This window comes from Malus domestica, chromosome 09, assembly GCF_042453785.1.
Source record: "Malus domestica chromosome 09, GDT2T_hap1".
NCBI classification, from domain to species: domain Eukaryota; kingdom Viridiplantae; phylum Streptophyta; class Magnoliopsida; order Rosales; family Rosaceae; genus Malus; species Malus domestica.
This window is the reverse complement of record NC_091669.1, coordinates 16915169-16939879: the sequence shown is the minus strand read 5'-3', so window position 1 is coordinate 16939879 and position 24711 is coordinate 16915169. Positions and strand designations below refer to the sequence as shown.

The 24711-nt window shown below is 36.8% G+C and overlaps 3 protein-coding genes across 4 annotated transcripts; 2 read left to right on the top strand and 1 right to left on the bottom strand.

Moving 5' to 3' along the window:
- The first annotated feature begins 13975 nt into the window (after positions 1-13975).
- On the top strand, positions 13976-16542 carry LOC103453557 (calcineurin B-like protein 10). Of its 2 annotated transcripts, none has more exons than XM_017337138.3 (9): positions 13976-14103; positions 14269-14393; positions 14560-14638; positions 14774-14833; positions 15197-15305; positions 15406-15458; positions 15588-15668; positions 15754-15824; positions 15972-16542. In XM_017337138.3, the coding sequence occupies exons 1-9, from the start codon at positions 14032-14034 to the stop codon at positions 16024-16026; spliced, it is 705 nt and encodes a 234-aa protein (XP_017192627.1). In that variant the 5' UTR covers positions 13976-14031; the 3' UTR covers positions 16027-16542. The 2 variants fall into 2 exon arrangements, with proteins under 2 accessions (XP_017192627.1, XP_017192626.1); XM_017337137.3 differs by having other exon boundaries at positions 15754-15866.
- A 4884-nt stretch (positions 16543-21426) lies between these two features.
- LOC114819150 (calcineurin B-like protein 10) lies at positions 21427-24293 on the top strand. Its single transcript, XM_008393096.4, has 10 exons — positions 21427-21571; positions 21690-21861; positions 21961-22043; positions 22368-22427; positions 22759-22867; positions 22956-23008; positions 23136-23216; positions 23302-23414; positions 23520-23842; positions 23964-24293. The coding sequence occupies exons 1-9, from the start codon at positions 21500-21502 to the stop codon at positions 23572-23574; spliced, it is 798 nt and encodes a 265-aa protein (XP_008391318.1). The 5' UTR covers positions 21427-21499; the 3' UTR covers positions 23575-23842; positions 23964-24293.
- Positions 23749-24180, bottom strand: LOC103453556 (protein FLX-like 3). Its single transcript, XM_008393097.3, has one exon. The coding sequence runs from the start codon at positions 24178-24180 to the stop codon at positions 23749-23751; it is 432 nt and encodes a 143-aa protein (XP_008391319.2).
- Positions 24294-24711: the final 418 nt, after the last annotated feature.

Below are 24711 nucleotides of genomic sequence, written 5' to 3'. Positions count from 1 at the left end.
GTCAATTTTTTTTTTCTCTTGTCCTATCATGTTCAGTACCAAACACAGTATAAATAATACGGTCATTAATCCGATACTGCACCAAGCGCCCGACTAATTTATTCAGTACTATCCAGTGGCTATTTATCTTATCCAACAAAAATAGTCAGTACTACCCGGGTTGCAAATCCATGACCTTATATTTCGTATAAATTATTCCGCCTACAGCTTTACGGTATTGTTCTCACCCTCTAACTTCCAACTTTCTTTCTTTGTTTCCACAGAAAATAAGAAGGAAAATTTCACTCAACACCAATCTATGCTACTTCTGTGAATAATTCAGACGAGTTCGAGCTCACTGAAGATCGGCGAGACGCTCTGTGCGTTTTGCTGACCACTGATTGGCCTCGTCAAGGCTTTCTTCTTCAGCTTAGCTGGTTGCTTCGATCACCACTGTCAACCTCACCGCCTTTCCTTCACCCATGATGACGTCGTTCGACTCGCCACCACTTCTCCATGTTTGTACATGAGCTTTTCTTTTAGTATATAATTTTTCAGAAATGATATTTTTTTTAAATAAATTTAATTATTAATAGATTGGATAATGTTTCTCGCTTTTTCTCTCTCCCAATTAGTAGGGCTGGAAAAAAATACCAAAAATCCCAAACCGAAAAAATACCAAACCAAAAATCCCGAAAATTGCGGTACCTAATATCGAACCAATCCCGAAATTTCGATACAGGAATCGGTCTCAAGTTTTTGGGATTTCGGTAATCCCGAACCGAACCGAAATAAAAAAAATAAAATTTTAAATATATATGCGGAATTGTAATAGCCGTCGGATTTGGTTAAGATTTAATCTCAACCGTTGAATATTATCAAACCTACTCAAAAGTCATAACAGAAGAACAGAACTCACTCACTCACTCACACAGTCATGACTCACAGTCTCACACTCACTCTCTCTCACCTTAGACTCAAACCTCGCTCACCCTCCTCGCCGATTTCTCTCTCTGTTTTCAAATCCAGCCACACAAGTGACTCACCTGAGTAATCTTTTTAGTCTACATGTTCAAAAAGGCACTTCTCCATCTAGGGTTTTTGATAGGATTAAAAGCACACCACAAAGTAGCACACAAATGTCCTATTGATTTTCCTTATTAACACTAAGATTTGTCAATTGTAGCATATGAAAATAAGGGTCTTTCCCGCAGAAGATTGTTTTATCTAACTACCTAAAATGTCACAAAAACTGGGTTGCCGTCCCTACTGACAAGCCACCGAAAAATAATTATTAGACTGACTTATACATATCTAAAGTCTACGAAATTTTATATGTAGATACTAGACACACAAATCTACACTCACACAAATTTTTGGGATTTTTGGAGTTGATTTGCTATTTAAATTAAATCGAACAAAAACAGGATAGAAACAAATTTTAAGTAGTTCACAAATTAAGAAAAATGAGTTAGGGGTATTGCTATCCACCACCAAATAATCATGCAAACATGTTATGTTTCATTCAAATTTCTTTTATTTCCGGATGAAGATGCTCAAGTTGGCTCAATGTTAGAACTCAACCTATTACTCTTTCTTACGTAGTATGTTAAGAGAATGGCGTTTTCACCTTAACTTAGTCCCTAGCATGCAATCTAGAATGGCGTGTTCATAGATTTAACAAGTAAAAATCATTAAGAACGAAAAGAGTTTGAGTCATCACAAGGCATCGTAAGTACTGGCGTTGTCTTACTTATCCTAGAAATTGGTTCACATGTTAATCGCAATTAACAAGTACTACTCTAGAACATATGTAGGTCCTCATTCAACAAGGGCAGGCACACACATATTCATAGTGTTAGAATCCTAGATATGCTTACTACGTATGCATCCATAGAAAACAAATAAAGAATTCATCAATGAGAGAAGTAGTAAACCAATTTTCATCCATTCATAAAAGTAATTCAACAAAATGTCATAACAAAATTGCAATCATATTCGGGGCTTCAAAACAGCCCCTAACTACTAAAAATTTAGTTACACACAATCCTTAAGTTAAAACAAAAGATAGACATGAGTTTGAGAAGATAGAACCGAAAGAAATCAACCGAGGCTTCCTCCCTTTTTCTTCCTTCCCCAATGCTGGTTTTAAACCCATTCTTGCTGCATCATTTTCTTCTCCTTAACTCACCCACTAATAGCCATTTAGTGATGACAATAAGTGAGAGGAAATGTGGTAAAACAATTGTAACACTTTAGGTAGCCTTTATGCCAATTACTCCCTCTTAATCCTCATTTTTAATTCCATTTCATCTGATATTTGAAGAGGTGTCAGCTGGCTTGTTCTTGGCTGCAAGTTTTATTGGATTTATTGCCTTCAATGCAGTTACAAACTGCACAGCGTCTTGGAAACCTTTCAGTGTTAAAACGGCCATAACGTCTTCTACAAAAATGCTATTAACAATCCGCAAAATGCTCCAGAAAATAGACATCCGTAGCTTTCTAAGCATATAAGGCTCATTCTCTAATTAATTCTGAGATGTTCGCAACTTGCTTCCAAAGTCAGCTGACCTGCACAGGCAGTTTTGACGAATTTGTCACCTAATATCCAACTTGTGCTATTTTTCTTTTCTTTGCTTGACAAATCCTACTAAACACAAAAACAAAGTAAATAGCTCAAAAATATAAGGAACTAACTAAGAAAAGACAAGTGAATTTGATGTAAAATATATATAAATATGAGCTTATCAGTTTTGCCTACGCTTTAATTCCAGCATCTGAAGAGTAAGGAGGGATTCAGAATTCCATTCGGCTGCTTAGGGATCCCAATTCTTCATCGTCAAGGTTTGTTTCGCTTTAATCTTTATTATTGTTATTCATCTTTCAAATTGCTCAACTTTAACAACCTAGTTGCTGCTCAAGTTTTAGGGTTTTAATTCAATTCAATTGTTGTAGGCGGTGTAAAGATTTGAGCTCTTGGAACTTACCCAATAATTAATTTCCCTAATTGTTTGACATTGTGGTTTATCAAATATGTTTGAGATGGTTATGAATATTTGTTGTATCTGTAATTCCACAACTTAAAAAATTCAGCTTTAGTGCTACCTTCGCAGTTAATTTGTAGTGGTTGCTTTGAAAATCTATGCCGATTGATTTGGGAACACTGCCCTACACTACATGATAAAATCTAATTATATATATGGTAAGTAGAACAAGGTAGAGAAAACACATGCATTTAATCTAGTTTTAATTTGTGGTGGTTGCATTGCATGTTGTTCAAGCGCAAGCAGTGTTTGGAACTTTGGATCAAAACATTCTTGACGTCCTTTATTTATTGGTTGATAGATATATTTCTTCAAGACTTGGTATCAATCAATTAGGTCTTGTTTGGTATCCTTCTTGGATCAAATTTTTAGTTTTTCTTTAAGCTAATGAGTGTTAAATGTTAAGTAATTTAGTTACATTCCACATTTTTAAAACAAAACTTTGGATCCAAGAAGGATGCCAAACAAACTCTTAGCTTCCTTGCTGAATTCCACCATTGTAATGCAAGGCTATAAATATTGTAGAACAATCTAATTATATATTGTAGAACAATCAAATCCCACCATCAAGTTCAAGATACATATATACATTTTTATGATTATTTTTCCCGAGCCTTGAGGCATATGTGAATATATTGTTTGTATCTCTCCTTTGCCCTTCTGTAATTCTTGTTGGGGCATTACTGTGAGATGTTGTATATGTTATTCTTGCTGGGGCATTACTGAAGAACTGTTATGTTATGCAAATTGGGCCGATTGGCTATTCTGCCTATTCTGCACACTGCACAGTGCAAAAACCCACTATATAGGCCAAAAGCTGAAAAGCCCAAATGCCCAAAAACCCAAAAGCCCAAAATTATTTTGGGATTCCCGATTTGTCCCAAAATCCCGAAACTATTTCGGGATTCCCGAAAATTGGGATTCCCAAAAATTTGGTTTGGGATCGGTCTTAAAATTGAGAATCTCAAAAATTTCGATTTGGGAATCGGGACTAGGGTTTCGGTTTGGTATCCCATACTGAACCACCCCTAGGTTTGGGTGCGACTGACTATTTTTGGCAATTATTTTGGGGAAAATTAACGGATTACGCTTTAGGGTTGTGTAATTGCATGCATTTTGAAGTTAATTTTGTTCATGGTTTATTTGATCTTCATTTGTGCATACTATGTACGTATTTTGTGCGTATGCTTTTGATATTGTTGAAAATTAATTGATTAGGTTGTACTTTGGTTATATGGTGTAGTTATCTTTGTACCCAATTTTACACAATTGGTCCGAGCAATTGAAACCGTTGATAGGAGCATATTTATGCGACTTAATTAGCTTGTTTCCTTGCATTTACATTGCTAGTACTTAGTAATTTTAGTATTTTAAGCTATTTTCGTGCAATTTCAGGTTTTAAGGACAAAGTATGCAAACATGTGCATTTTGGAGCCTTTTGGAGCAGTTTTAGGCATGGAATGGATAGCTTATGCTTGGAGCAAGGTGGATGGACGAAATTGAAGATCAAAGAAGGCTAGGAATGAATAATGAGATAAAAGAAATGAAGAAATGAAAATGAAGAACAAAGAGTTCAGAATTGGAAGCCAAAGTTTCTAAAGTTGGAAGTTTCTATTCTTGGAGGTTTCCATCTTTGGCTCCAAAGTTTCCTAATCCTTCCTCACCTATGTTCCAGCCACAAAAGGGTTTCAAAACATGTTAGGTGGCCTAATTACATATTTCCAGAAGTCCTAGAACCTACCCTAGATATTGCCGCACCACCCTAGGCTTTTTCCTTTCCTTGCCGCACAAGGGATCCTCTCCTTTCCTATTTTCTGATTTTAATTCACATTCCCCTTTACCTTTCTCTCCTTTCTTACCTATTTTCTGACCCAAAATTGCATTCCCTTTTGTTTCAATTCTTGCTGCACAAGGGGAGAGGATTCTTACCTATTTTGTGCCTCAAAACACATTCCTAAATCTGTCCTACACTCTCTTCCGAATTTCCTTTCCTATTCTCTTTAATTCCTGCACCTTTCTTGCCTATTTTCCATTGATTTCTGATTCCAAATTTAATAAATTCGTAGCCCTTCCTTTCCCTATAAATAAGACCTCTTTCTGACCATTCTAAGCACTTCACCCTTCACCATAACCAACCTATATCCATCCACCACCACAAATCACCACAAAAACCTTCAACCATCCCTTGTGCCGCAGCAAAGAAGAAGGAAGGAGACCCTTGGACGTGCTTGCCATTCAAGACGTTGGATTGTTGAAGCGTTTCTAGGTGTTTTCATTCTTTGTTTTCAATGTCTAAATTTATGTATCTTTGTTTTGCGTTTATGAGGAACTAAGCCCTTCTTGGCTAGGGGGCTATTCAATACCATGATTATACTTGCATTATGAATTGATTACCTTCAGTTGTTATTTCATAAATTGTGAATTCAATTTGCTTAACCGTTTGATTGATAACTTATTCTTGTATGTTTATTAAGAGTGCACACTTAGTTTTCATGCAAGGATTTGAAGCTAAAATATAAGGGAGTTTCACCTAATAGTTACAAACTTATATTTGCAAGTAGTGGAGGTCGCTTATAAACAATCGTGTTAAGTGAATTCTTAGCAAAAGTTTCATGTTTTTCTTATAGTTTTCATGAAACTTAATGATCTTTTATTGTACCTTTATTGTGCTTTTCACATAGGGGACTTTTAGAGAATGCTATGAATTGTTGTATGTGCTTTCCCATCCAATTCAATAACTTAAGGAGAACTTGAAGGTTAAAAACGTGTTGTCACAGTTAACCTGGAGTATTGAGTTTCCTGACTTATTGAGAGAAGCAATTGGAAATCAATTTGAATGCAAGTGTGTCATGTGTGGAGAAGAACTCCCTAGTTAACCCATCACCCATCAATTCACCTAAATTTGTCTAAGAATCTGTTTAAATTGTTTTTGTCTTGATTTACTTATTTTCGTCCAAAATCAACCCCACCTTATTTCTTTGAGTCATATTAGTTAGAGCTTGTTTTAGATTCTGTTTTTAAGTGTTTTGAGTCAAGATATAATCAATTTTCGTCCAAAACTTGTGTTAGTAGCAGAAAATGCCTTAGTGTTGTTTTTAGGCAGTTTTGAGTCTTTTAAGTTTGTTTTGAGTCTTGTGACTCTTGTTAAGTGTTTTTAAGTTTATTATTGTGTTTCTAAGTCAGTTTAGAGTAGATTAACAATCCCTCCTAATCCCCGGTCCAGAACGATCCCTACTTATCCATACTACAATTGTTAACAAGAGGGTTTAATTTGTGTGTTAAGTTAATTTTCGCATCAACCGTTGAATGAGCAGAGTTCTAGACCATTGGATGATAGAGTTGTTAAGGTAATTTCTTATCATTATTAAGGTTTCAATCATAATTATAATCTCTTAATAGTATAGTAAATTGTTTTAACTTAATATTATGGGTAAATTACATAGTAGCCCCTCAGGTTTGAGGTCTATTGCAATCTTATACAACATCTTTAAAACATTTCACTTTCATACCTCAAGTACTATTTTATTTCAATTTCATACAACTGTTACATTTTCCATCCATGGATCTATTAAATGCTGACGTGGCTGCCACATATATGTCATGTGGCTGTTAAATGTCTGCCACGTGGCAAATAAAATAATTTTTTTTTTTTTTTTTAAAAAACCTGTCTGCCACTTTTTTTTTTCTTTCTTTCTTTCTCTCTTTCTTCTTCTTCTCTTTCTTCTTCTTCTTCTTCTAGGTTCGGTCCCTTTTTTTTTCTTCTTCTTCTTCTTCTTCTTCTTCTTTTTTCTCCTTCTCCTCCTCCTTCTCTTCTTCTTCTTCCTCCTTCTTCTGGGTTGCAGGGGGTTCAATCATTTTTTTTTTCTTCTTCTTCTCTTCCTCCTTCTCCTCTTTCTTCTTCTCTTCTTCTTCTTCCTCCTTCTGGTTCGGTCCCTTTTTTTTTTTTTTCTTCTTCTTCTTCTTCATCCTCCTCCTCTTTCTTCTTCTCTTCTGGGTTCAGTCCCCTTCTTTTTTTTTCTTTTTTTTTTTCTTCTTCTTCTTCTTCTTCTTCTTCCTCCTCCTCATCTTTCTTCTTCTCTTCTGGGTTCGGTCCCTTTCTTTTTTTTCTTCTTCTTCTTCTTCTTCCTCCTCCTCCTCTTTCTTCTTCTCTTCCTCCTCTTTCTTCTTCTCTTCTGGGTTCGGTCCCTTTCTTTTTTTTTTCTTTTTTTTCTTCTTCTTCTTCTTCCTCCTCCTCCTCTTTCTTCTTCTCTTCTGGGTTCGGTCCCTTTCTTTTTTTTTTCTTTTTTTTCTTCTTCTTCTTCTTCCTCCTCCTCCTCTTTCTTCTTCTCTTCTTCTTCTTCCTCCTTCTTCTTCTGGGCTCGGTCCCTTTCTTTTTTTTTTTTTTCTTCTTCTTCTTCTTCCTCCTCCTCCTCTTTCTTCTTCTCTTCTTCTTCTTCCTCATTCTTCTTCTGGGTTGCAGGGGTTCGGTCCCTTTTTTTTTTTCTTCCAATTTCAGGTTTTTTTTTAAAAATTAAAAAATTATTTTATTTGCCACGTGGCAGACATTTGGCAGCCATATGGCATATATGTTGCAGCCACGTCAGCATTTAACAGATCCATGGATGGAAAATGTAACGGTTGTATGAAATTGAAATAAAATAGTACTTGAGGTATGAAAGTGAAATGTTTTAAAGATGTTGTATAAGATTGCAAATAGACCTCAAACCTGAGGGGCTACTATGTAATTTACCCTAATATTATCTAAGATCCTAGTTGGTTTGAACAAAGTGGAATAATGGGGATATGCCTTTGTCTTATTCATGTATTGCTTTGGCCACGTGGAGTAATGCATCATTAGGAGATTGATTTGATAGAATTTGGCAGTGCCATGTGGGATGATACGGTTGCAATTTTATAAGAGTAATGCTAGGGAAACTAAATTTGTAGACTAAATTAGCAAATTTAATGAGGTGTTACTAATAGAAAATGAGCACATTTATCAATAATTAAGTAATAATCCAATCACCAACTTTCATATCATTTAGTTTACAAAATTTAGTTTAGCATGCAAGATGGGGTAATTATCACTACCGAATATCCTAGCAAGATACAAGTATTTTAATTAACTGGGATAATGCAATTGCGTGCATTATCACATCTACGGAAAATAAGGATTGCATGCAAGACTTAGAACTAAAATGGGACTGTATCAGATTGCTACAAATGAACAGTGGGCTTTTTGAATGATGGTGCCAATAAGATGGCAACAATCAGATAATTAACCTTTGGTCTTTTATGCTTTTACACCGTGAGTCAACATGTAAACTTTATGAAGCCAGATTCACTCAGCATGAATATTGGGAACTCGTTCAACGAGGGTGGTTCGGTATGGGATACCGAATCAAAACCTTAGTCCTGATTCCCAAATTGAAATTTTTGGGATTCCCAATTTCAAGACCAGTCCCAAACCAAATTTTTGGGAATCCCAATTGTTGAGAATCCCGAAATAGTTTTGGTATTTTCAGGATGATGGGAATCCCGAAATATTTATAGGCTTTTCGGCCTTTCGACTTTTCAGCTATAATAACTTGGTTGTGGTTGTGCAGTGTGCAGAATAGCAAATCTGCACTACATATCTTGGCAGTGCATAGATCAAAATTTGGATGGGCTATAACTTGGCTGTGTCTGTGCAGTGTGCGGAATAGCAAATCTGCACTGCATATCTTGGCTATGCAGTGAAGTGATCATCAAAATAAATTAACAATTTGCTGCCTATTCTACTACAAATGCATGCAACAAAAATAAATTAACAAATCCAAAACCAGAGTTTACTAGGTTCATTCAGAATTTCTTCTACGACTAACATAATTTGAGTCAAAGAAGTGGGATATGAACTTATAGTTTACATGTGTGCAAGTGTTCCCGTGAGTGAGGATCTATGCATGTGTAAACAGTTTAAAAGTGATGATCGCATATTTTACTATTTATTTACTCCAAAAGTTACATTTTCTTGTGATAAGTTGGATGAAAATGAAAGGGATTTCAGAGATTTGTGCCTTTATGACTAGTTAATAATAAGGCAACATTCTTAAGATTTTTTGTCTAATTTCTAGTCAAAATGGAAGTTGCTGGAGCTGTTGCTCTTTTGGATTCATGTGTAGGCATTATTTAAAGTCATCTTACTTTCAAAATTTTTATGTAGGTTCTACATGGTCAAGCTGGCAATATTATGCTTCCACATGGACCATTTTATTTTGCTTCCACGTGGCCACTTCAATACTTAAAGGGCATCAAACTTTAGTTAATCTCTCTCAAAAGCTAATGGAAAGGCTTGCGATTTGTCCCAAGTTCCAGGAGCAAGCCAAGAGTTGCTTAAGCACTGTTCCCTTCTCATCCGCATCAAAATTCCCACTTCTAATTCAAAACCAACGGATCCGATCAACCTCTCCCTCCTCAAGAGAGTACTTCCTTCACCAAATTTTCAGTCGGTGGATCTTTGCAAGAAGATGAATCTGGAGCATTGGGTTGATTAATTTTCGAAAAATGGCAAATATGACCTGGAAGGTGAAATTCGAGCTGCACAGTTTGGGGGATAAGGAAAAGGAAGCAGAGGAATGTTATTCCCTCTTGCTCCTAACTTGTTTGATTTTCTTGTGGTTTGTTCTCTTATATTATGGGTTTTGGCGTGAAGGTATTAAAGAGAGAGAGTGGTTGTTGATGTTTTAAATGGATTTACTGAGTTATCCAAATCAAGGGGTAAATAACAGCAAGTAGACCAAAGGCACAAGGGAAGACGTTGGCAAATGGAGAAGGTGATCAAGGTGTGTGTATTGTACGAAGTGGCAAGGAGTTAAGGGTTTCTTCCGTTTCTTTTGTTCTAATGTTGTCAATAAATGGGTTACAATTCATTGTCGGTTACGAAAGAAGAAAATTAAAAACTGAAGAGGAAAAAGAAAATGGGGGACTGATCAATCAAAAAAAGAGAAAAAGAAGAGACACACGGAAGACCGATTTTTGGCAGGAAGAAAGGCTACGGCAGAGCAGAGGAGTTTACAGGGTTTTCTAAACTCAATTTTCTTTTAATTTTATTATGAATTCAATGATATTTCCAATTATGTTTCGGAACTAATTTTCCTTAGCTAGGGCTACGATGTAGCCATGACTATGAATGCTTAATTTCTGAAGTGAATTATTTCAAGTTTTCAATTTCATTGAGTATCGTTTGCTGTGTTTATATGCTTGGTTTTAGTCTTGGTGATTAGCTACCATCTTGACTTTTACTTGGTAAATTTGATGCAAGTTGTGCAGATGCCATGTTTTCAACTTGAGTGATAGCTTCTTGCAAATAGATACCATGAATTACCTAGTAGTAGATGCCATACTCTAGGATTTGTGTAGTCTTTATATAAATTTCCAGTGATCGTAATGAGTTTCATGATGTTAAACTATTCCAGATGCCATGGATGGTTGCAAATTGAGATATATGTAATAGTCTAGATGCCATAGATATTACATGTGTTAGGGAAATTTGACTATCAATGAGATTGAGTACTTGTTAATAATTTGTTGCAGGAAATAAGTAGGATTGGTTATGGTGAGTCGGACGCTCTAGCGTTTTGCTCGACTGAATTACAATTTGTGTTCTTGGCTGCCACTATTTGCATTGTGATCAAACTTTCTTGTTTTTATTTGTTTTTACTATTAGTTTCAATTCTCAAAAACATCTTTCATCAATCTTTGCTAGTTTCACTTCGTTGCAATTGGATTTAAGTTAGTTGATAAGAATTAAATCGTTTTCTAAGGGACGATATTAAGTGCTTGCTTTCTATACTATCAAACGATTCGTACGCTTGCGAGCATAAAATTTGGAACTAAGTTGGACTAATTTCGGTTAGTTTAAATTTCGCAACAAAAAGCACAGATAATGTCATGCTTTGATGACCATTCCAGCAGCATTACGTTATGAGCAAAATTTCTTTTACCTTGTAAACATAACGAACTGTTCAAATCAAGGTTTCTTTTCTTGTTCTAAATAGTAAAAGAAATCATGATTTCACACCAGGAAGGATACTGAGATGAGGTGAGGTTTGAGTCTGAGGTGAGGTGAATGTCAAGAGACTGAAAGAGAGAGAGTCAGACACTGGGTTTAATAACTTTGATTTATATGCAACGGTTAAGATTAAATCTCAACAAAATCCAACAGCTATTAAAATTCTAAATATATATATTTAAAAATTAAATAATATATATATATATATATATATATATTTCGGTTCGGTTTGGGATTACCGAAATCCCAAAAAATTGAGACCGATTCCAGTAGCGAAATTTTAGGATCGGTTCGGTATTGGGTATCGAAATTTTCGGGAATTTCAGTTTTGGATTTTTTCGGTTTGGTTTGGGATTTTTTTTCTAGCCCTACGTTCAACCATGCATGCCGTGAATTGTGTTGATAAGGATTGCTTAATATGATTATCAAACAGTGGTTGATTATCCATTAGTATCAAGATGTGTTCACGGCAAAGGCTCTTGCACTGGCTGTCTCACAGTTTAGTATTATAAATACAGGGGTATCTACAACATTGAGAGGCCTCCTCCAAAATCAACACACAATACACCTTCAGTTTGGATAAACAGCATTGTGGAGGCAACCGACAACATCTTCAGTTTGGATAAACAGCACTAGAGCCTTAGAATCAGCCGATCGATGAGCACCTTCAATTTGGATAAACAACACTGCTTCGAGACCGACTGGTTATTTATCCAAATCCCAGTCAACAAGGATTTCCGAGTCCTTGTTGGAAGAGGTCATCTCATTAGCCTTCTCGGCGAAGTGAGGTGTTACTAGGTTACTACATTCGACACATTGAAAGCCGAATTTGATATTGAACTTCAGAGAATTAGCAACCTTGTCTTCAGGCTCTTGAACCCGAAGGCCGAGACGTGTTTCTTCCTCGGTGACAATCGCGAGATCAAGAAGTCAGTAGCGCACCCAACGCCACATCAACATTCATTTACTCCCTGGCCGAGCTCGGCCAACGAGTTGGCACACCTCGCATTCGAGCGAATGACGTAGTTAGCTTATTAATTACTAGCCTATGCGGCGCATAGGCTAAGTAGTTTTTAAGGTCAACAAGATGTTAGGCATATTTGCTTGAATTTGGTTCGAAAATTGGTTGAAATTGTGCATAATATATACATATTTTGTGCATGTTCTTTTGATATTGCTGGAAATAATTGATTGAATTTGGTTCATGAATTGGTACATATTATGTGCATGTGTATATGTTGGGCATACTTGCTTGAATTTGGTTCATGAATTGGGTGGATTTAAGCATGCATATCCTGTGTGCATGTTTATGTTATTAAACACGTAGGCTAAGTAGATTTTAGGGTCAACAAGATGTTAGGCATACTTGCGAATTTGGTTCATAAATTGGTTGAATTTGTGCATAATATATACATATTTTGTGCATGTTCTTTTGATATTGCTGGAAATAATTGATTGAATTTGGTTCATGAATTGGTACATATTATGTGCATGTGTAGATGTTGGGCATATTTGCTTGAATTTAGTTCATGAATTGGGTGGATTTGAGCATATAATGTGCATATACTATGCATATCTTGTGTGCATGTTTATGTTATTAATTTGATGTGTGTATAAAACCTTATGTTTGTCATTGTTGGATTCAAAGGCTCTGTTGAAAATCTTGCAGGTCAAAAGTCAATCTTCTCCTTCATCAAAACTCGTGTGTCTGCTAGATGAGGTGTTTCCTACCACTATTTCCTGTCTATCATACACCTTGGGGTGTCTGTGTAATATAAGAGGCCGATTTTCAAAAGATCAGCTCAAGAAATTCGAGGATTCTTGCTTTAGTCATTTGGTTGACGTGGACCGCATTGATCAGTTTGGCCAGCTCAACCACTAGCTATCCTTAGGGCTATTAAGGATAAAGTGATCGACAATTCCATATCCTTCCTGTACGAAAAAAAATGTCGCTAATAAAATTTTTAAAGTGCCAATAATATTTTTTGTTTTTATTTTATTTACAAAAACTTCATATAGCGGTATATATAAGTTCCATATGTATTCTTCTTTTTAAAAAGACACATTTAGAAAATGAAAAGATGAACCCAATATCAAATCAATGCTTTTGATTCTTTGTTAATAATTATTACTTCATATTAGAGTGTGGGTCCTTAAGTTTTATCCAACTAAGTTTCGTGTAAAGCTTATTAACACTAACGTCCAATAACCATAAGATGACGTGTTACGATTAGGATGTGACAAAATGGAGAAATGTTAAAAACCCACGAATCCGGATCCTCTCCGATCTTCTTTGTAAAGATTTTAAAAAAGGAAAATTAATGAAAAGGGTTTGAAAACTTTGAGTTTTAATGATAAGGACAAAATAAAGGGTAAAGTGAATAGTATCAGGATTGACTTTTTAGTGTAAAAATGTGGTTTTTCGTTAAAGTGAACAGTATCAGGTGCTTTTCGTTAAAGTTCCCTTTTAAAAATTCATAAATTATGTCCGTTTATCATACATTATACAAGTATAAATTATTTTAAATATTTTATTTAAAATTAAATACAAAAAATACCTAATAAAAATTAATTACACAATTTACGATGCATAAACACAATTTACGAATCCGATTGGCAAACCCACATTCCATTTTTTTATCATTAAAAACTACAATAATAGCATACCACGTGTCTACTCTGTAGGGTTATAATAGTCAAATCAAAATCAAATAAATGAAGGATGAAAAATTAAATTAATTCAAAAGTCCTTTTTCATGATTTGTTTTTAAAATAATAATGTACTCATTAAGCAGTGGGATGATAAATTTATTTATTTACAAAATTCGAATTAATAACTAAATTTTTTGTCTTTCTAGCATTGAAATAAACCGAAAGTTATATTTAAATAAAACAAGATAATACGATTATTTTGCCTTCCTTCTGCATTTACCGGCAAACTCTCTCTCTCTCTCTCTCTCTCTCTCTCTGCAAACGCCGATGGCTGAGAGACGCAGATTGCAAATCCGTGACCTTCTATTTCGTATAGATTATTCCGCCTACAGCTTTACGGTACTATTCTCACTCTCTAACATCTGTCTCTTTTGTTTGTTTGTTTCCCGAGAAAATAATTAGAAAGGGAATTTCACTCAAACACCAATCTGTGCTGCTTCTGTGAATAATTCAGACGAGTTCGAGCTCGCTGAAGATCTGAGAGACGCTCTGTGCATTTTGCAGACCACTGATTGGCCTGGTCGACGCTTTCATCTTCAGCTTAGCTGGTTGCTTCGGTCGCCACCGTCAACCTCCCCGCCTTTCCTTCACCCACGACGACGTTGTTCGACTCGCCGCCACCTCTCCATGTTTGTACACGAGCTTTTCTTCAATATATAACTTTTAAGAAATGAAAATATGTTTTTAAATAAATAATTAATTAATTGGATAATGTTCTCTCTCTCTCTCTCTCTCTCTCTCTCTCTCTCTCTCTCTCTCTCTCTCTCTCTCTCTCTCTCTCTCTCACTCAGTTAGTGTGAATGAGGTGGAAGCATTGCGCGAACTGTTTAACAAGTTGAGTAGTTCCATTCTCGACGATGGATTACTTCACAAGGTTCATCAACTTATGCACGTCTTCTACAATTTTTAGTTTTAATTTCTTTGACATGGGTCGTGGAAATTATATCTTTTTCTTTGATTTTTTTTTCATTTATTAGTAGCTGAAATTTAATTAGTTGTTCATGTCCAGGAGGAGCTGAGGTTGGCGCTTTTCAAAACTCTAGCTGGTGAAAATCTTTTTCTTGATAGGGTAAGCTCACTTATGATATTCTAATTTAATCTAATCCTAACTGCGGGAAGGGAGATTGGATGTCGGATGCATAGGGAGAGCACATCCGCTCTAAGTTATCTTCCGGGTACATATATTAATTAGTTGCTGCTTTTTTTTTTTTTTCAAGCAAAATGGAAAGTGTGAAGATTTCATAATCTTTATTCTTTAGTGACATTCTTTAGCTTAATAGCCGCTTTTTCATCCTTCCATGTGAATGCAACATTTTTTTTCAACTAAGTAATGTGACTCTAAGCGATTTACGTTTCATCAATCTTGTCTGAACACTGAACCAACATATTTATTAATCTGTTTCCTTTCAATCTGTGATGAAATGGGATGTAGGTGTTTGATGTTTTTGACGAAAAGAAAGATGGAGTGATTGAATTTGAGGAGTTTGTCCACGCACTAAGTGTGTTTCATCCGTATGCTTCTCTTGAGGCCAAGATTGATTGTAAGTACTCAACAACCCAACGTCAGCTGCTTAACAATAAGTTTGGAGGCGTTTCGTGTTAAACGACATTGTCTTCTTCTTTCTCTTTGGTTGATTGCAGTCGCGTTTAGATTGTATGATTTGAGGCAAGCCGGATACATCGGGCGGGAAGAAGTAAGTATCTTGATGTGTTTGAGACTGTGAACAAGTTCTGTCGTTTCGGTTCATCATAGTTTTGTAAACAATTAATTCGTCTGTCGTATTACTTCTACGGTTCTACCTAACAGCTGCAGTTGCTTTCAGGTCAGGCAAATGGTAGTTGCTACTTTGTTGGAATCTGGCATTCAGATGCCGGATGAAACTCTTGAAGCTATCGTCGATAAGGCAAGAATTGTGGATGTTTTAAACTTGTGTTCCTTTACCTTTACTCTGAAGTTTTACACTCTCAAAGCTATGTTTTCTAGCTCAGACGTTTGAGGATGCCGACGTTGACAAGGATGAAAAAATTGGCAAAGACGAATGGAAAGCTTATGCTATTCGGTACCCAACACTCCTAAAGAACATGACCCTTCCATATTTAAAGTACCTTTCCCCTACTGTCATTCCTTTGCGTTCAATTCTTTTTACATTCTTCCCCAATCCATTTCTTCTCCTAAACATGTTCTAATTATGTTATTGACACGCCAGGGACATCACGACGGTTTTTCCGAGTTTTATTTTCAACACTGGAGTCGAAGACTGAAAATGTTGGTAAAATCAGAATCAGAAGATGTGCTGCGTTTTAGGATTGCTTTGACCAACAAAACGGAGCTGGGTTGATATGATTTTTACTCCTTGAAGGTTCCCCCTACTTCAACTGGCACAAGCATTTCTGGGATTGACCTAATAAAATCCAGCCACAACCTCATCCACAACTTTGTTAGCCAGTGGCAACATACTATGAGAAGATCATATCACCGCCGGTTCCAAGCCAGTGGCAACATACTATGAGAAGATCATATCACCGCCGGTTCCAGCGTGAGAAGATCATATCACCGGGTGCCCAGCAACAGCGCATATTCTCTTTTATACTTGTGGACATTGAAACTTCGGTAAAATAAATGTCACCAACAACTTAAATTTTGATTCGCTAAGACTATCTCCAAAGGAAATCTCAAATTATAAGTAGAATGTCATTTAATCAAATTTAAATGTAAGAATAAACTCCAACTAGTATGTCAATCCTATGTTAATTGATATATGAACGTTCATGAGAAAATGTGATGTCAATTTTTTTTTAGGTAAATTACATTTTCCCCCCTTAGATTTGGGTGCAATTACAACTTCTTACATCATCTTTAAAACATTTTAACCTCATACATTTAGTATTTATTTTATTTCAATTTCATACATCTGTCAAAAAAATCTATTAAATTAACCATTAAGTGATGATGCACAAATATGAAATCATCATTTATGCGTGGCTACAAACTTGTGTCATGTGGCTAAACAATTAATAAAAAACTTAAAATTTAATTAAAATATTAAAATAATAAATTTAAAAAAAATCCCAAATCTTCATCTTCTTCTTCCCTCGAGCCACCCCTTCTCCTACCACCACCCCCTTTCCCACCCGAGCCGCCCTTCTCCCATCACCATCCCCATCCCCATCACTTCCGCACCAACAAGCTTCTTCCTCCAGCACCACCACCATCAATTTTGGCCCACCTTCCTCATCTGCAAAGCCCAAAGCAACCCAGAAAACCCCAAGTCGTGCCCTACACCCCACCTCACCAGACGACTCGCCGCTCGCCACTCAGCTCCAAATGACTCGCTCAACTGGGACAAGTTTGGGGACTTCATCGCCACGCAATCCAATGAGGAACTCGACTCAGGATCATGGCACCCAATCTTCGAACTAGACCCCTTCAAGCCTGACCCAGCCATTCACCCTGACGTTGCGCTCATGGATGACGATGTTTTGGAGATCGAGGATGAGCTCGACTCGAGCTCTAGGCATCTCTGAAGACGACTAGGGCCTGGAGCTTTGAGACCCATCATTCAACTGAATTACTCGGATTTGGGATCTAGTGTTTCAATCGTAAATGTGGAATTCGGACAAAATTAGTTGCAAAAATGAGGAATTTGGGGTTTTTAGTTAGAGAAGGAGGTGCGGAAATGATGGGGGATGGGGGATGGGGGTGGTGATGGAAGAAGGGCGGCTCGGGTGGGGAAGGGGGTGGTGGTAGGAGAAGGGGGAGCTCAGAGGGAAAAAGAAGATGAAGATTTGGGATTTTTTTTATAAAAAAAATATATTATTTTAATATTCAAATTAAATTTTTTTATTTATTAATTGTTTAGCTGCATGGCACAAGTTTGCAACCACGTCAGCATAAATGACGACCTCATATTTGCCACATCATCACTTAACGGTTAATTTAACAAATTTTTTAACGGATATATGAAATTGAAATGAAATAAATATTAAATGAATGAGGTTGAAATGTTTTAAATATGATGTAAGAAGTTGTAATTGCACCTAAACCTGAGAGGGGAACTGTAATTTACCCTTTTTTTTTTTTTTTTGAAACGAATACGATATCATTAAACTGGGAAAGTTTACACTGGCTCTTGGATGAGAAGGTCTCGAATAACAGTTGGAGGCTTCTCAATCCAGATAGTTTTGAACCACTAGACAATGTTACCTTTGCCAAATGGTGGGCAAATCCATTATTATTCCTAGAAACAAAAATAAAATTTGAAGCATTAAATATACTTGCACTATGAAGTACATCCCCCCTAATAAAGCCATTGTGGAAGCACAATCCACACAAGTGTTGATGATGGATATGGCTTGGGAGGAGTCACTCTCAATTCGTACCTTTTGGAACCCCAAATGTGATACCAATTCCGCCCCATGAAGGATGGCGTGCATCTCTGCATGAAGTGGCGACGAGATTGCAAGCAAAAACCGACGAGATTGCAAGCAAAAACCATGCCCCCGTTACCACAAAATTCCCATGTGCATCCTGCAAGACAGCACCTACCCCACCTACCTTGCCTTACAAATTTGTCGCCCCGTCCACACTAAGCCATACCCAACCCTCTTCCAGCACCCATCCCTCCATCCCGTGGCTGCACTTTTGCGGATTGGGCAACCCCATTGTTGTGCAACAGACCCGAGAACCGCAACAGCTTGAAATTCCTGCCACCATGCCATAGTGCGTTACGCTACCACCTCTGGAGACCCATGCTTTCCGCTCCAAATCCGATCATTGCTTTCCTGCCAAAGATGCCACATCACCATACAAGTAAAGTCGAAAGCATGATTTCTGCGTTATAGTAAAGCTAAAAACTACTCTTTAACGGTATGGTCGGGGTATTGAATCAACCAAGAAAATGAATGGGACCGCAAACCATGTGGCTCTAGTGAAGTGACACTCTTTTAGAACATGTACCTTTGCCTCAGGACCCTCATTACAAAAGACAAAAATCATATCTATCGATACTTCTTTCCTTGATAAATTTGACTTTGTTGGGAGAATGTTCTAGCAAGTTCTCTGCACCAAGTTCCTTACTTTCAACAGGACTTTAGCCCTCCATATAGCTTTCCATAATGGAGAGAAAGGGCTACCACCAGTGTCAGAAGAAGAAGCACTCACTGATGGGTTGTAACACAATCCCATGCAACCCAATAGGCATTCTTCACTATGAGTATCACACAATCACTATAATGGCAAATTATTTTATTGTGTGCGTCACATTAATGCACCAATTATAAATCTCAAAATTTTATTTTTTTATTGGTGTTTTTTTTTCAATGGACCCTACAAATATAATTTACAAAAAAAAAATCATATAGGTTAGAGGAAGAAAAAAATTTACGTTGTCATGTCAGCCATCAAATTAACATTTGACATTTATCTTTGAAAAATTGACATTAATGGGCCATATTCTTAATTTTGGGACCAAAATAGGAGTTTTAGGATATGCATAGAACATGCACATGACATACATAAGAATGTGACAGAAATAAGATTTTCTTAAAACTTGAAATAATCAAATTGCCTCCCATATAAATGGTTATTTTGTCCAACCCAATCAACATTTACTCATTGACGAAAAATTCCTTGCTTGACCCCCAGCTCGAAGAACCCTAACCCCCAAATAGCGCGACCCAATTCCTCTCCAATTTTCCAACCGACGCCCAGATTCTAATCTTTTCTATAAGTTTCACGGCCAAGGCGAGCTTGGTATCCATCGATTCAAACAATTGTAATGGAAAAATAAAAAAAGAGGTATGTTTTGAATTGAATTTTCATTATTTGAACCTAGGTTTTCCCAATTTGGGAACTTAGGGTTTTGGGTGCAATTGACTGTTTTGTACAGTTAATTTGGGGAAAATTAACGGATTAGGCTTTATGGTTATGTAATTACATGAAAGTTATATATTTTCTATCTAGGTGAGTCGCAACCTAAGCAGGTGCCTAAACAGGTCTGGGTGGGCTAGACGGGTGCCTCATCAGGTCTAGGTGCCATTTCTTAATTTTCAAACGCTTAAGCATTAATCAGGGCAGTGGCCAGCCGCCCCGCCTAGGCTGCGCTAGGCGGGGATTTTTATAACAGTGGTGCATACTGTGTACGTATTTTGTGCATGTGCTTTTGATATTGCTGGAAATTAATTGATTAAGTTGTACTTTGGTTATACGGTGTAGATGGTGGGCATACTTGCTTGAATTCGGTTCATGAATTGGTTGAATTTGTGTATACCGTATACATATCTTGTGCATGTGCTTTTGATATTGCTAGAAATAATTGATTGTATTTGGTTCATAAATTGGTACATATTATGTGCATATGTACATGTTGGGCATACTTGCTTGAATTTGGTTTAGGAATTGGTTGAATTTGGTTCATAAATTGGTACATATTATGTGCATATGTACATGTTGGGCATACTTGCTTGAATTTGGTTCATGAATTGGTTGAATTTGAGCATATAATGTGCATATACTATGCATATCTTGAGTGCATGTTATATGTTATTAATTTGATGTGCATATAGAACCTTATGTTTGTCATTGTTGGATTCAAAGGCTCTGTTAAAAATCTTGCAGGTTGAAAGTCAAATCTTCTCCACCGTCAGAAGTCATGTGTCCACCCGATGAAGTGTTTCCTGCCACCATTTCCTATTTATCGTAAGAAGCAGATTTTCAAAACAGCTCAAGAAAATCAAGGATTCTTGTTTCAGTCATTTGGTTGACGTGGACTGCATTGATTGGTTTGGCCAATCACTACACTATCCTTAAGGCTATTAAGGATAGAGTGATTAACAATTCCATATCCTTCCTATTTGCGAAAGATGTCACTAATAAAAATTTTAAAGCACCAATAATAATTTTTTGTTTTTATTTTATTTTCTTGAAATGTCATAATATCGGTATATGTGTTCCATATAAATTCTCCAATGTCAAATTTTGATTCTTTGTTAATAATTGTAACTTCAGATTAGCGCGTGGATCCTTTTATTAAGTTTTAACCAACGAAGTTCCGTGTAAAGCAATTGTTTTTTTATTTTATTTTTTTTGAGAAAAGTTCCGTGTAAAGCTTATTAACACTAACTTACAATAATCATTTGGCGCCTAATCATTTTTACACTAACTTACAATAATCATAAGGTGACGTGTTAGGATGTGACAAATGGAGAAATGTCACAAACCCTCATTCCATTTTTCTGTCATTAAAAAACTACAATAATAGCATATCACGTGTCTACTCTGCAGGGTTATAATAGTTAAATCCAAATCAAATAAATGAAGGATAAAAAATTAAATTAATTCGAATAATAATACTACAATGTAATAATATTTTATTATTATTTATAAGTAAAAAATTTTATATTTAATTCTCGTCAAAGGCATATTTGAAGTGCATTATTGCTAACATGTAAGACTAAGTTGATCTCTAAATAATATTGTTTGTTAAAAAAATAATTTTTTTTTGGAGTCATGATTTGTTTTTTAAAATAATAATGTGCTCATTAAGCAGTGAGATGTAAATTTTATTATTTATGAAATTCGAATTAATAATTAAATTTTTTGTTTTCCTAGCATTTCAATAAACCAAAAGTTATATTTAAATAAAGCAAGATAATACGAATATTTTCCCCTTCCTTCTGCATTTACAGGCAAAGTCTCTCTCTCTCTCTCTCTCTCTCTCTCTCTCTGCAAACGCCGATGGCTGAGAGACCCAGATTGCAAATCCGTGACCTTCTATTTCGCATAGATTATTCCGCCTACAGCTTTACGGTATTACTCTCACTCTCTAACTTTTATCTTTCTTTGTTGTTTGTTTCCTGAGAAAATAATTAGAAAGAAAATTTCACTCAAACACCAATCTGTGCTGCTTCTGTGAATAATTCAAACGAGTACGAGCTCGCTGAAGATCGGCGAGACGCTCTGTGCGGTGTGCATACCACTGATTGGACTGGTCGAGGCTTTCATCTTCAGCTTAGCTGGTTGCTTCGATCGCCACCGTCAACCTCCCCGCCCTTCCTTCACCCACGACGATGTTGTTCGACTCGCCGCCACCTCTCCATGTTTGTACACGAGCTTTTCTTCAATTTATAATTTTTAAGAAATGAAAATATGTTTTTTTTTTAATAAATTAAATTATTAATAGATTGAATCTCTCTCAGTTAGTGTGAATGAGGTGGAGGCATTGCGCGAACTGTTTAACAAGTTGAGTAGTTCCGTGCTCGACGACGGATTAATTCACAAGGTTCATCAATTTATGCACGTCTTTTACAATTTTCAATTTCTTTGACGTCATGGACTTTATATCTTTTTCTTTGATTTTTTTCATTTATTAGTAGCTGAAATTGTAAGAGGTCGCACTTGGTTGCCATCTGCGATGGCAAGTGCCTTCGTCCATGAGCGGTAGGTCTCGGGTTCGAGACTTTGGGAGCAGCCTCTCCATAAATGGGGGTAAGGCTAGCCGACATTCACCTCTCCCCCAGACCCTGCGTAAAGCGGGAGCCTTGTGCACTAGGTACGACCTTTACGACCATTAGTAGCTGAAATTGTATTTGTTGTTCATGTCCAGGAGGAGCTGAGTTTGGCGCTTTTCAAGACTCCGGCTGGTGAAAATCTTTTTCTGGATAGAGTAGGCTCACTTACGATATTCTAATTAAACTAATCCTAACTGCGGGAAGGGAGATTGGATGTCGGATGCATAGGGAGAACACATCCGCTCTAATTTCTTTTCCGGGTACATATATTAGTTGCTGCTTCTGTTTTTCGAGGAGGAAACAGAGTGTGAAGCTTTCATGATCTTTATTCTGTAGTGATATTCTTTAGCGTATAATAGCAAATTTTTCATCATTCATGTCAATGCGACATTTTTCCAACTATGTAATGTGACTAAGCGATTTACGTTTCATCAATGTTGTCATATTGATCTGTTTCCTTTTAATCTGTGATGAAATGGGATGTAGGTGTTTGATGTTTTTGACGAAAAGAAAAATGGGGTGATTGAATTTGACGAGTTTGTCCACGCGCTAAGTGTATTTCATCCGTATGCTCCTCTTGAGGCCAAGATTGATTGTAAGTAGTCAACCAACTTCAGCTGCTTGACATTATGTTTGGAGGCCTTTTGTGTTAAATGTTTTCTTTCGTCTTTGGTTGCTTGCAGTCGCGTTTAGCTTGTATGATTTGAGACAAACAGGATATATCGAGCGGGAAGAAGTAAGTATCTTGATGTGTTTGAGACTGAACAAGTTCTGTCGTTTTGATTCATCATAATTCTGTCGACAATTAATTTGTCTGTTGTATTACTTCTACGGCTCTACCTAACAGCTGCAGTTGCTTTCAGGTCAGGCAAATGGTAGTTGCTACTTTGTCGGAATCCGGCATTCAGATGCCGGATGAAACTCTGGAAGCTATCGTCGATAAGGCAAGAATTTTGGATGTTTAAAACTTCTATTTCTTGACCTTTACTCTGAAGTTTTACACTCTCAAAGTTATGTTTTCTTGCTCAGACGTTTGAGGATGCCGACGCTGACAAGGATGAGAAAATTAGCAAAGACGAATGGAAAGCTTATGCTATTCGGTACCCAGCAGTCCTAAAGAACATGACACTTCCATATTTAAAGTACCTTTCTCTTACTGTCATTCCTTTGTGTTCAACTCGTTTTACATTCTTTTCCGATCCATTTCTTCCCCTAAACATGTCCTAATTATGTTATTGACACGCCAGGGACATCACGACGGTTTTTCCAAGTTTTATTTTCAACACTGGAGTCGAAGATTGAAAATGTTGATAATGCTCTGCTACCATAAGCCGGAAAATCAGAATTGCTATGACCAACAAAACGGAGCTGTGTTGATACAGCTCATCTTTTCATAATCGATCGGATGTCTACAAAACAAAACTTCTAAGTCAATCTAATACACTCTCGCTAAGATATGTACAATGAAAAGGAGCTCTAAGATAAGAAAATGAAAACAAATACAAGAGAAGCTGGTCCATTGTCGGACTGCAACCTCGCAAGGTCCTGCGTGAGGGTCTGAACTTTTGTGGTAAGTTCCTTCCTAACACTAGTCAGCTTCTGAACTTCATAGAGCTCCCTTGATTGCATTTCTTCTTCGGCACGAATATCTGAAAAGCCTACATTCATCCGATGAATTTCTTCCTTGGCAGCGCCAACCTCAAGCTGCAACATCATTCGGTATTCAACCAGTCTCCGGTTATCAGCCAAAAGTGTTCGAATTTCAGCACGCTGCATTTCAAGTTCTTCCTCCAACATTGCAGGATGGGGAAGCGGCCGCATAGGAGGGCCTCGGCCATTAGGTCCTTCAATAGGATAGCCACGCCGGTCCTTCATTGCTTCGCGCCGAACACGATGTCTCCCTGCCATTGTAAGTTATCCTGAAACCCACAAATTTGTAGGAAATATCACCCTAAAGAAGGGGAGGAAATCAACATGTCAGTGACTGCTAAATCATTCTACAAACTAACATTATCTCCAAAGTTCCAAACTAACATATCCTATGCGCGCGCGCGCACACATCATCATGTATATAATAGTAATCAAGGTTTAAAATGTCGATATTATCGGCGATATTTCACTGATAAAATTGTTTTTGTGAGAGATCGATATTTTGACACTTATCCACCTAATTATCGTCAAAATATCGTGATATTATCAATATTATCGATAATATTGTGATATTATCGATATTATTGCGATAATATCACTCCACCTTCCTAACAGGCCTAAGGTTCGAGGGTTATGGGAAACGGCCTGAAAGGCCTGCGCTCGTCAAGAACCAACAGGGAAGAACGCCGGAGCTTCTACAGCTCGGGCTGATTGCAAACTACCACCCTAGACCCCGATCTAGGTACCAAACGAAAGCACAAGGCGAGAGGAGTGCCTTATACCTTCCGT

Coding starts and splice junctions, on each gene's coding strand:
- LOC114819150 (XM_008393096.4), top strand. CDS start 21,500: ATGGCTGAGAGACCCAGATTGCAAATCCGTGACCTTCTATTTCGCATA. Junction 21,572..21,689: donor ATTCCGCCTACAGCTTTACG/GTATTACTCTCA, acceptor ATAATTCAAACG/AGTACGAGCTCGCTGAAGAT. Junction 21,862..21,960: donor ACTCGCCGCCACCTCTCCAT/GTTTGTACACGA, acceptor AATCTCTCTCAG/TTAGTGTGAATGAGGTGGAG.
- LOC103453557 (XM_017337137.3), top strand. CDS start 14,032: ATGGCTGAGAGACGCAGATTGCAAATCCGTGACCTTCTATTTCGTATA. Junction 14,104..14,268: donor ATTCCGCCTACAGCTTTACG/GTACTATTCTCA, acceptor TGCATTTTGCAG/ACCACTGATTGGCCTGGTCG. Junction 15,306..15,405: donor TCTTGAGGCCAAGATTGATT/GTAAGTACTCAA, acceptor GGTTGATTGCAG/TCGCGTTTAGATTGTATGAT.
- LOC103453556 (XM_008393097.3), bottom strand. CDS start 24,180: ATGGCAGGGAGACATCGTGTTCGGCGCGAAGCAATGAAGGACCGGCGT.